The sequence below is a fragment of the Pteropus alecto genome, unplaced genomic scaffold (assembly GCF_000325575.1).
Source record: "Pteropus alecto unplaced genomic scaffold, ASM32557v1 scaffold164, whole genome shotgun sequence".
In the NCBI taxonomy this organism is placed as follows: Eukaryota; Metazoa; Chordata; class Mammalia; order Chiroptera; family Pteropodidae; genus Pteropus; species Pteropus alecto.
This window is the reverse complement of record NW_006439568.1, coordinates 7,704,090-7,716,005: the sequence shown is the minus strand read 5'-3', so window position 1 is coordinate 7,716,005 and position 11,916 is coordinate 7,704,090. Positions and strand designations below refer to the sequence as shown.

At 37.6% G+C, this 11,916-nt stretch overlaps 1 protein-coding gene across 1 annotated transcript in view; it reads right to left on the bottom strand.

Moving 5' to 3' along the window:
• Nucleotides 1–3,281: 3,281 nt before the first annotated feature.
• The window catches only part of TNFRSF11B (TNF receptor superfamily member 11b), a 27,742-nt gene continuing 19,107 nt past the window's right edge, over nucleotides 3,282–11,916 (bottom strand). The window contains exons 3-5 of the mRNA XM_006916596.3: nucleotides 7,954–8,145; nucleotides 6,205–6,429; nucleotides 3,282–4,531 (exon numbers count right to left, since the gene is read on the bottom strand). Coding sequence (XP_006916658.1) covers nucleotides 4,143–4,531; nucleotides 6,205–6,429; nucleotides 7,954–8,145 — 806 coding nt within the window. The 3' untranslated portion in view covers nucleotides 3,282–4,142. The remainder of the gene's footprint in view (nucleotides 4,532–6,204; nucleotides 6,430–7,953; nucleotides 8,146–11,916) is intronic.

The following is an 11,916-nucleotide window of genomic DNA, read 5'->3' as shown; positions in this document are numbered from 1 at the left end:
CAAATGATCTCAACAACACCTTACTCTCTCAAGGCTGCATCCTTGAAACAGTTCCCACAGTGGGAACAGTGGGCAGAACATACACTCCAAGGACAGGGGAAGGGTCCTGATTGCCTGGGTCTAGCTTGAGTGTCAACCAATGTTCCCATCCTCTTGATGACCTCCTCTACCACTGTTGTAGGCTCTTTCTCCATGAACCCCCTATTGAGCACTCACTGAATAGGTCAAAAAGAACCATAAGATATTGAAGGGAGGGCAGAAGCCCTGTAGGGAGGGCGAGATATCTTACCCAGAAGAGCAAAAGCATTAATCTGGGTGTGGGGATGTAAAACGGCTGGCTTCAGGATATTGGCGAACATTCCTTGTAGCTGAAGAAAAGGAACAGGAAGGTGAAAAGTCTATTCTCAGAATAAGGGACAGTATTTAGTGCTGAACCCACAAGTTCAGCCATGGAAAGGGCAGAACTGAGAGGGCCACACCCCCCGGGGACACAGGCATGTCCAAGAGTCTTAATCAGAACAACAGAAACTGCACCTCCTTCACCTCATGTAGCTAAGAAGCTTCAAATGAATAGTAACAGCAAATACTGCTGGAGGAGGCATGGGAGAAGAACAAAATGTACAAAGAGAACCTTTTTGAGGCATAGCTCAAAGGGAAGACCTAAAACTTGGAATCAAATAAGCATTGATCTAATATACATCTACCACCACAGAAACAAGCTGTCTATAGGAATTGGAAACCTCTGATGCACTGAGCATTACAATAGCAAAAACAAAAACAACAACAAAACTAGTTCAGTTACTAACCGGATGAATGCAAACCCTTCCCTGACGATTCTAGCAGAAGGACAGTCATATCCGTATCCAGGTATAAAAACTATATAGCTCCATTTCTGCTGGCTTACACAATATATTCAGCTTTTAACAAAAACTTAGGAAGCAGACCAAAAAAAGCAAGAAAAAACCCAGCATGCTCCCAAGTGACAGAGTAATTATCAGAGATAATTTTAAGATTTCTTATAAAGTGACAGTAATTAAGAGAGTGTGGTATAGATGAAAGAATGAATTTATAAAGAAATGCAACAGAATAGAGATCCCAAAATATACCCACACAAATGTGACCAATTGATCTTTGACAAAGATGCAAAGGCAATTAAATGGAGAAATTCTGGTCTTTTGGCAAATCCTATTGGAACCAGTAGATGACCATATATTAAAAACGACAGCCCTCAATACATATCTCACGTCTTATATAAAAATGAACTCAGTCATCAAGGTTAATATCAATGGTAATCGGTCATACCGATATCATTTGCCCATGATATGATGTGAGAAGAGCCATCACCTATGGGATAGTCTTCTCTCAAATCCTTAACATAAGTTGGTTCATGCGAAAACATGAGACAAACTGAAATCGGGGTATATTTTACAAAATAGCTCCCTATAGGTACTTTACAGTATTTTTTTTCAATGATTTTATATATCTAAAATTATTTCAAAATTAAAAGTTAAAAAAAAAGGAAACTGACTTGAACCTGTGGCCTATCTCCCTTGGAGGAGAAGCTTGAGGTAGACTTGACCCAAAAGCACAGCCAGGGAAGCCAGTCGAATTAGCATTTGAATGATTTATACTTGATGCCATTAACTTAAGATCTTTTCTTTAAAACTAGCCGAGGTGTGTAGGCCATTTCTTTATCCGTAAATAGGAACTTCCGTGGAAGAACCAGAGCTTCTGAAGGGAAACTGCAGGCGATTGACTCCTGTCCCCCTACGGAGACACGCAACACTTATTCCCACCATTTTTTCTGCTTCAATATTGCAACACTGGGACTCTGATTCTCCAAGCCTCTTGACTTCCCTTCTGCTTTTTATTTCCCCAGATTTGTGAGTTTGTGTAATATTTTCCTGGATCTACCCTTCTGTCAAAGGGGCTATCACTGATCTAATTTCACAGAGGCAGGGTTGATTTGGGCTAACACTCCAGGGTTGTAAGTCACAGGGAAGCGAGAAAAAGAGAAACGCAGACTGGAAAAGGATGGGGTCCCGTGGATCCTGTTCATAATGACATCCCCTTCTTGGGAATTGTAACTGATAAAGACAGACCCTCGCAGGCCATGTCTTCATACCAATGTCAGAGTCTCTTTCCTGGGACTTTGAAATTTTGAACTGAAAGATGCAGAATCGTAAGACTGGAAGAAAGTATAGGAACTTCTGTCCTTGATGGGCCCAGAGCTATCTTAATTCTGCCATTTCTGAGGCTTGGATACAACCTGTATTAGCTTCCTATGGCTGTTGTGGCAAATTACCATCATCTAGCTTAAAACAACAGACGTTAATTCTCTCATGGTTCTGGAGGCCATAAGTCCAAGATCAAGATATCGGCTAGGGGAGAATCTTTCCATTGCTTCCTCTGGCTTCCTTGGCTTATGGCTACTTCACTCCGATCTCTGCCTCTGTCTTCACATCATCTTCTCCTCTGTCTGTCCCTACCGTGTCTGATAAAGGCACTTGTCATTGGATGTAGGGCCCACCTAGATAATCCAGACTGATTTTATCATCTCAAGATCCTTAATTACATCTACAAAGACCCTTTTTCTAGGTCCATTCACAGTGTCTGGGGATTATATTGTGAACCTATTTTGGGAAAGGATACCATTCAACCTGATACACCATCCTTCCCATTAGCATTTTCTTTTTTAAAATAATTAATTAATTTTTTATGGTAACATCGGTTAACGAAATCCAGGGTTTCAGTTGTACACTTTAACATTAAAGCATATATATGTTTACACTGTGTGTTCTCTCGTAGTTAGATTTCTTTCTGTCACCACATATTTGACCCCCTTTACCCCGTCTACCTCCCCCCTCCCCACACCCCCTACCCTCTGGTAACCACTAGTCTATCGTGCATGCCCATAAGTCTCTGTTTCCATTAACATTTTCTTAAACTAAGTAGTGCCAGTTTCTATTGCTTGCAACCAAAATAACTTACATAGTTTGGTCCCTCGATGTTAGCTAGTGTCAGCAATTATAAGTGGTTTGCACCATTTGCATGCTAAGCTTGACTTCATAAGTTCTCCAGTTTTCATGTAATAAGAATTACTTTGGAACTTGTTTAAAATGCAGGTTTCTGCCCTTTTCCCTAGATTCTGTCAATAAATTGGCCCAGAAATCTGCATTTTTAACAATTCCCAGATGGCCCCGGTGATAAAAGAACAGAGAAAATTGTAAAAGCTCACATCCGTTAGCGTTCCATTTAAATAAAAGCAAGAGGAAAAGCGATGAAAAATAATTAGAAAACTTTAATGATGTTGTTTATATAGTAAAAACATAAAATCTTTTAAATAAAGTACATTCAATTTCTCAGCACATCTAATATTCAGATAATTTATATTTTATACAGTTTCCAACATTAAACAATTGACTAAATAATGCATTTTCTATAAAATGATATTATAGCTTATATAGGTAAAATTATATTACAAAAACATAGGAAGAATGGCAGTACCGATTAGGAAACGCTACAAACTTTGCATTAAAAATATATTTTATCTCTTTCATTTGTCATAATAATAAAACAGAATATATATATTCTTTCTAAAATTAAGTCTTACACAATTTCCCTTTAGGAGATAATATGTACAAACCTTATATCTGAAGGAATATAAATAGCAAATACTGTAATAGTGTTACAGATATATTAGTACTTTTACAGGAAAATAATGGCTTTCTAATAAAAGCCTCTAGACAGCTGAAATCTCAAAGCTATTTAAGTTAGACATTCCCATATTTAGTAAGGCACAATGGAGTCTAGTTTCTTATTTCCAGTTGAATTACTGCAAACAGTAATAAGAGAAAATATAGTCAGTAGATGTTGGACCAGATCTGTTGGTTGGATAAACTATTTGGGGTTTAACGAACTTTTTGGGGAGAAGTTAGTTCTTTCTCCACACCATAGTTTTTTTTTTTGTTTGCTTTTTGCTTTTTGTTGTTGTTGTTGTTGTTTTTTTAATGCCCTGGGGCCAAATCCAGTCTTTGGTGATGAGAAAGAAATCATTTTACCCCCTCAAGTGCCTGAGAAACAGTTTACTCATCCATTGGGTCTGGTCCATTATGAGGAAACAGCCTGATGACCATTTCTGGTTATAAGCAGCTTACTTTTACGGATTGGACCTGGTTCCCTATCATTTCTAAAAATAGCTTCTGATACAATCTGTACATCGTGAAGCTGTGAAGGAACCTGATGGTCTTCTTCAGACTCTGAGTGACAGTTTTGGGAAAGTGGTATGTTTTCAGGTGCTTCAGTGCGTGCATTAGGCCCTTCAGAGTGTCCTGGTCGCCGTTTTTCATTCTCCACAGGCTGAGCAGCTTCAGGACCTGCTCACTTGATTTGCATGTCTTCGTAGTTTTCTCGATGTCTTCTGTTGTAACTTTCTTCCCTGGCAAGCTTTCCATCAAGCTGCGGAGCTGTTCGAAGGTGAGGTTTGTGTGCCCGATGTATCTCTGCACGCTATTTTCACAGAGGTCAATATCTGCATAGAGCAAAAACATAGACACGTTCACATCACGTACATTCTTCTAATGCCAGCACAAAACTACCCTGGGGCCAAGGTTTTCTAAGTTTCATAACATTAAGGATATCCTTTTCTTTTTTTTTTTTTAATGAGGGCTTAAGTGATGCTAGTTATTTCTAAGAACTGAGATAAATATTACTTTGTGTTATCATAAGATAATATGCTATATATTCTAGTCATCCAACAAAGCATTGTGAGAAGCCCTAATTTTGAAAATTACCAGTAGAAAATTACAGACACATCATTCTCAGTTTTCAAAAAAAAAAAAAAAATTCGAGAAGTAAAAACTATAACATTTCAGAAAAACAAAGTATTCAAATTAGTTATTTTGTAATATAAACTTTCACTAGTCGATATCTGATAAATGCACTGTTTAAAAAGAGTTAGTTGCTTCAAATAGTCTTTAATAAATGGCACCAGAGGATTACCACCACAGAGAAGATCTAAAAACCCAATAAATTGAGGCCAAAGAATAGGATGATATACACAGCCTAGAGAATATTTCAGTAATGAGCTAGGACATAAACATAAGAGAAAGTAACTAATGTTTCTATTAACGACATGAGTCATTTAATATCTGTGAGCCCTAAGGCAAGTCAATTCATCTTCCTGGGCTGAAATGTCCTCATTTATAAAATAGGAATTTGGTCCCTTCCTATTCTAACAGTCTCTGAACCTCTACTTCCTTTCCTTTTTGCTTCAAGGCTAATTATACTTTCAAAGAATACATTCTGTTTGCCAAAAACAGAAGAAAAGTTTACATTTTTGCACAAGTGAAAGCATTCGGCTGTCAAAGGTGTTAGTCTCCTAACATCTGTTGCCTCAACTTCAGATGGGTGAGGCTTTTACGGTAGCGTAGGACTCTTCAGTCATTTAACTGCAGTGACGAGAAGACTGGATGTCTCACTGACATTGTCTGCATTACAAAAAAGCTCCCTTATTTTATAACCTAAAGCTTACGGTCCACACTATATGAAACTCACTTTTCCCTTTGGATTCTCTCCCATCATAGCACACGCACATAGTCTCTAAAGGAGAATCTTTATAAAACTCTAAAACCGGAGAGTACTTGGTTTTAACTAGCCCTTTCCTCCAAGAAGCTCAAACACTTTACAAACCCTATCTCATTAATCCTTACAACATATGCTATTAAAATGGTAATTTTAAAATAGGTTATGTTCTGAAGATTAATGAGAAGTATCTCTAAGACACTTAGAAGCTCTCTGGAGAGCATTACCAAATAAATACAGCATAGCTTCTTGGAAGAAATGCAGAGAAAGATTCAAAGTGGTTAAAGAACTTCTAGGAAGGTCAGTGAGGATGCTAATAAAACTGTTAAGGGATATAGAGGCAGATTTCCTGAGGTCTAGCCCTGCGCTTGACATGGATTGTGTCTTCTTCATACACTTTAAAAAGAAAAGGAGGTGGGATGTGGAGGAGTTGAGAATCAAACCCCGCATGGCTGATCTGGAACAGGGTCTACCCTATCACATTGTGGAAACTCTTTCAGTCCAACAATAATTCCCAAAGGGAAACATTGCCCACATAACCAAACAGGAAGGCTGTTCCTGTTTTATGAGAAATGAGTGTCTTTGATTGCTGATTGACTTGTTCATTTCCGGTTACCATACCTTGGATAATCTTCTTGACCATATCTTGGTCTTTGTTTTGATGTTTCCATAACTTCAGCAGCTGGAAAGTTTGTTCTTGTGAGTCGTGTCGCCGTTTTATCCTCTCTACGCTCTCTGCATTTACTTTGGTGCCAGGCAGATTTTCTACCAGGACACTGAGCCAGTTAGGGGTAAACTTGGTAGGAATGGCAAATCTGAACAATGCCTCCTCACACAGGGTGACATCTAAAGGAAGGTGAGAAAACCAAGAAAATTTACTCAACAATTGGATTCTTGGAAATCTACTGGACAAAAATCAAAATTAAAAAAGCAACACTATTGGATTTTCCAAGACATGATATGCCAGAATGCAAAGTTTGAATAAAATCAACCTTCTGTTGGCTGGTTTTCATGGCAGATTACCAACCTAACTGGGCTGATGTCCTTTTTAATGTTCTTTTAGGGCATTTGGGGGGAGAAAGTTTAATAAATGTTTAATAAGAATTAATATTGCTATAAAATTGCAGCAAAAAAATCTGTGATTTAATGTAAATATTAACGTTCTGTTGAGGTTTACCTAGTGCCCGCAAGATACTTCAAAATCAGTATCAAAACAAATATAATCATTGCTTTCAAAGGAGTTTGAAAGTAATCTGGAATAGTGTATCATCTTCTATACATACACAAACACATAGTTTGCCTTTAGGAATAAGAATATATTAAATGAGAAGAGAGTCACACAAAACAATGGTACAATGGCCTAAGTGTCCAGGTAGGGTCAATATATCCCATGGATTAAGAATTTGTCTTTGGATTCATCAGGCCTGGGTTTGAATCCTGGCTCTGCCCACATAGCAAAGTACCGGGCATATAGGAAGTGCTCAATGAATTAAATAAAGAGAATTTTTAAGTTAGAAGTCATTCTTCTTACTATTCTTTCCCTTATTCCATTTTTTTTAAGATAAGAAAGCAGAAAGGCTAAATGACTTGTCTAAAATTTCAGTTACACAGTGAAAAAATGTTGGAACTGGATCAAAACTTAAATCTCTCTACCCACTTTCCTATGCTTCATGTACTTCGTGTTAAATAAATAGATGTTTGGGGACAATCAAGCTAGTTCATGATGATGTTTGGCTAAAAGCTAAAAGACACATTATCCTTGGTGTAATGAGTCCTTGGTAGAAAGTGTGAGATTAGTCTAGAGGTAGGGATGACAGAGTAAGGACACTGTCCAGATTAGTGTCATCAGCAACATGGTATGCATTCAGATAACTTGCGCTTGGAGCTAGTGACGTTCTGAATAAAGAGTTTAAGACAGTACGAGGAACTTCCATGTAACAAATGCAGCAATACCATAGGTAACAAAGCCAGTTTTACATTTCTAATTTGTCATCATTTTATGTCACCATACTTCTTAGTTGCCAATTTATACTTTGGGTAATAATACAAGTATTCTTAAAAGTGATAAAAATGCATAACAAAAAATTCTGCAATTTGGACTCTGATCATTTGGCCTCAGACATAACCTTTACACCACTCTTTTCCCCATGGGTAAGATCTGAGTCAAGTGTGAAAGGAAGAAAGTCGGGGTTTGGAGCATGATCTGTGAGACAATGAGGACTTTTTGAGTTGTGGCTTTAGCAGTGATGCACAGAGAATACCCTTAGCTGGTTACAATTCAAGAAAGGGAAAATATAAGTTTGACTAAGAAGGTGGCCAGAAGGTCTTGTAATCAACTCAGAGGTGATGCAGAGGCTGATTTATAATTACCTATTCCACATTTGTGAGTCGACTCACGGTTTCCAGAACATATGTTGTCATGCGTTGCATTTCCTTTCTGACTTAGAAGGAGACCTAAGGCACTGCAGTTTGTGTGTTTTCTGCAGGGTGCTTTAGATGACGTCTCATTCGAGAAGAACCCATCTGGACATCTTTTGCAAACCGTATTTCGCTCTGGGGTTCCTACAGAAAATACCAAACAATTTAGCACATTCTTCTCAAAATACTTTCACAGCAGATACCCTTTTAATAGTTTTGGAAAGACTTCTCACTTGGTTTTTACTATCGTGTTTTACTATTAATGTTGTACAAAACTTTAGGCATTCTTATTTTTCACTTCATTAGACAGAGAGAACAAAACTTCTAGAGTTAGCCCCTTAGGCAGTCTCCCTTCCTTGTAATATGAACACGAGTCTGTTACCCACGAGACACTTGTGAAAAATGAGAGGGAAGGATAGAATGGTAGGCTGTTCATTAGTCCTTTCTGTGCCTGAGTGTCAGTAGGTCTTGTTGTCCACCATATTCTTCACGCAATTATCCTGGAAAGTCATGAAGATGACTGTTATGTAACTGCTATGATATTTCTCTTCGAAATCCGTACCCGCTGAATGCATGTCGTTAATTTCCACTCAGTGCCTGCCAAAGTTCTTTCTTTCCTGAATCCTAATTTTGAAGCACTCATAGGTATGCTAACCTTGAGAAGTAAAAATTTACAACATTATAATAAACTTTTGAAGGTGGCAGTAAAGTTGGCTGCTGGCTCAAAAGTGTAACCCTGCAGTTAAGCTGCACAGTAAATGGAAGATGATATACCGTTAACTTAAACTGTTGAGTTTTAAAAGAGTATGGTCGTTAAAGTATCAGGGAAGGGTGACTGCAAGGGCATTTTATTTCATGGTGGAAAGATACTTGACAAATCTGGAGAAATCGTTGGTAGGCAAACTTGAACCAGTCAACAACTGAAGATGTTATTAAAAATAAATACCTTCAAAGCCTTGACTCTATTTTTCACGGATAAATCATACATTATAGTGTATTTGCATATGAAAATACCTCCATCTAGTGTAAGCTAGTTGAACAGATTTAGACTTTAATATTCAAATGCAGCTTTTACAGGACAATTCTGGCTAATGAAAGATAACAAATACAAAAAGGACAAATAATGAAAGCTACAAGAAGTTAATAAACTTCAATTATTAAGAATTCAAACCTCCCACTTCACTGTATCAAAACCAGAAGAAAAAAAAAAAAGCAAAATGGTTTAGTTCTAGTTTTATCTCCTGCTTCTACTAAAGGGATTAATGATACATGGACCAGTAAAAATGGTGAAGGGCTGGCAGAAAAAAAGAGGAGGTGGGAAACCACAGCATGAAACCTTTGTATATTAAATACCATGCCCGGTGTTGCAGTGACATCTTAGGAACCAACTTACAGAGAGGTCTATTTTTCAAAAAAGAACTTTCTTATTATACTCCTTTCCTTCAATGGGATCCAAGTCTACTCCAGTTCTTATAATATCATAAGTGAAGGGATTCCATGGTGCTCTTTCATTGCTAATATTCTGGAAATAAGCAGGCTTGGACATCTGGTTCCAAGTCTCCCTTTGCCAACTGCCACGTGTTCTGGAAAGCCAAGTGCACAGAGAAGAATCTTGTCATTCTTCAGATGCATATTGATGGCTTGGGTCCTCTCATGCATTCCGATGAGGTCATTGGTGTGAGACATTCTTTCAGGTAGTTTAGCCTTTACAGTCTTTTAACAAGAAATCCAAGAATGATAGAACTAAAGTTTCTTAATAATTTGGAGGTTTTAAATAGTGACCTTCCTGAATAGGACTTTCTTCTTTTTATAATCGAAAGAACTTTTTATAAAGAAAGACATTCATCTAAGTAGATGATTTTGCTTTATTAATAGCAGTGAAAAATTTAAAAAGTATAATCTTGCAGGCAAAAGGTAAAATATCATAATGATATTTTGAGAGGAATTCTGTTTTATAGTTGAAAATTTCACCATGCTAGCCATAAATAATTACATAGGAGTTACAGGACTAATAAATAGAGTGAAGTAAATCAAATATGGAGAAGAGACAATCCGACTTCAAAACAACAATGAAAAGGAATGGTCATTAAATAATTTTTTAAACAAACTTGCATAGTCCTTCCTTCTCTTTGGGCTAGAAACCTCTTCCATGAGGAACTTATCTGGGTTTTTAGGGAGAAAGAGGTAAATAAACCCTACTGTGGTGCCACAAAATAAAATGTTTATCTTTGTCCTAAGTCCTCTGGCTGCCAGTTACGGCATTCTACAAAGACATTTCCATGCTTATGTGAGAAAAATCCTTGCTATTTCCATTATTTTTCAAAGCTTTCTAGTTTCCAAGCTGCATAGTCCTTTAATTAATTTTTCTACGTATACAACTTACTGAATTAAATTAATTTGTTTTTATTGGATGGGCTTCCCCCCCACCCCTCACACACACAACTTGGCTGCGCTTTTGAGTCCCAAAATATCCAATAAGAACCGGGAAGTATCACCAATTGCTCCCTCAAATACTCATGCTAGAGGCATTTTAAGGAACTCATGCAATTTGCACCTTCTGTGATTAATTTTATAAGGTCCACAACTTAGGAAATAATATATTTCAATTTTTTAATGTTTCCTTTTATAATTTATCATCAATAATTTAGACTCTGTATATCATAACTTCTGAACGTTAAAATAGTTACAAATAATCTGCACTTGCTAAACCAGTGTTGTCTGCCAGGGGTGATTTTGCCATCAGGGGCAACTGATAATTTCTGGAGACATTTTTGGTTGTCACAACTGGGGGAGGGATGCTATCAGCATCTAGTGGCTAGAGACCAGGGATGCTGCTAAACGCTCCGCAGTGCACAGGACAGCCGCCTCAGAAAAAGAAATATCCAACCCAAAATGTCAGTGGTGCAGAGGTTGAATAACACTGCTACAAACTGAGTAATCAGAATCTATACCGACTACTACTTTCTCCTCAAAAGTAAGTGAATTACTCTTAATTTTCCCAAGCTATGAGACTATGAGAGGATGCAGACTACACTGAAGCTTCATGAATGTGGCAGAAAAAAAAGTGGGTTGCAGCTCTCAAAGATTCAGTGCACAGTGGCCTTATCCTATGCTGTTCAAAATGCAAAAAGAAAAAGTGCTTGGTTGTAGACAAGTACTTACTCTTGGCTTGACAATCTGTTTTGCCTAAGATAAAGAATAAGCTCACTGATAAGATACCGCTATAGTCTTTATCCTCCCAGACACTCAACTCCCATGCCAAGGGAAGAACTAGCTTCATTTTTTATAATGAAGTGCATTTCCCCTAACCATTCTCATTTTTTGCATAATTAATTATAACTGCTCATTGTTAGCACTCCAGAGCCTCGTTAATATGAGCATAATTACTCTCTTGGTATCAATTAAGATTTCTGATGTTTGTCAAAAAGCATTGCAGTTTGAAGCTGTCCATGCTGAAGTGAAACATAGAGGTACATATCGACCATAAACAGTGCAACTCCGAGTGTGTCTCTTTGAAAAAGCAATCCATCATGTATCTCATTAGAGAGCAATTTGTTGCATTTGAGATTTGTCACTAAATTACCCTGTAGTGGCAGAGTATTCCTCTGAGAAATGGTCCTTTGGCAGCAATCCAGAAGCATAGTACATACCTGGCAGGTTCCATTACCTTTGCAATTTGCTATCCAAACAGTGCAACTCCGAGTGTGTCTCTTTGAAAAAGCAATCCATCATGTATCTCATTAGAGAGCAATTTGTTGCATTTGAGATTTGTCACTAAATTACCCTGTAGTGGCAGAGTATTCCTCTGAGAAATGGTCCTTTGGCAGCAATCCAGAAGCATAGTACATACCTGGCAGGTTCCATTACCTTTGCAATTTGCTATCCTATAATGTCATCAGACAAAAGTTCCCTGGA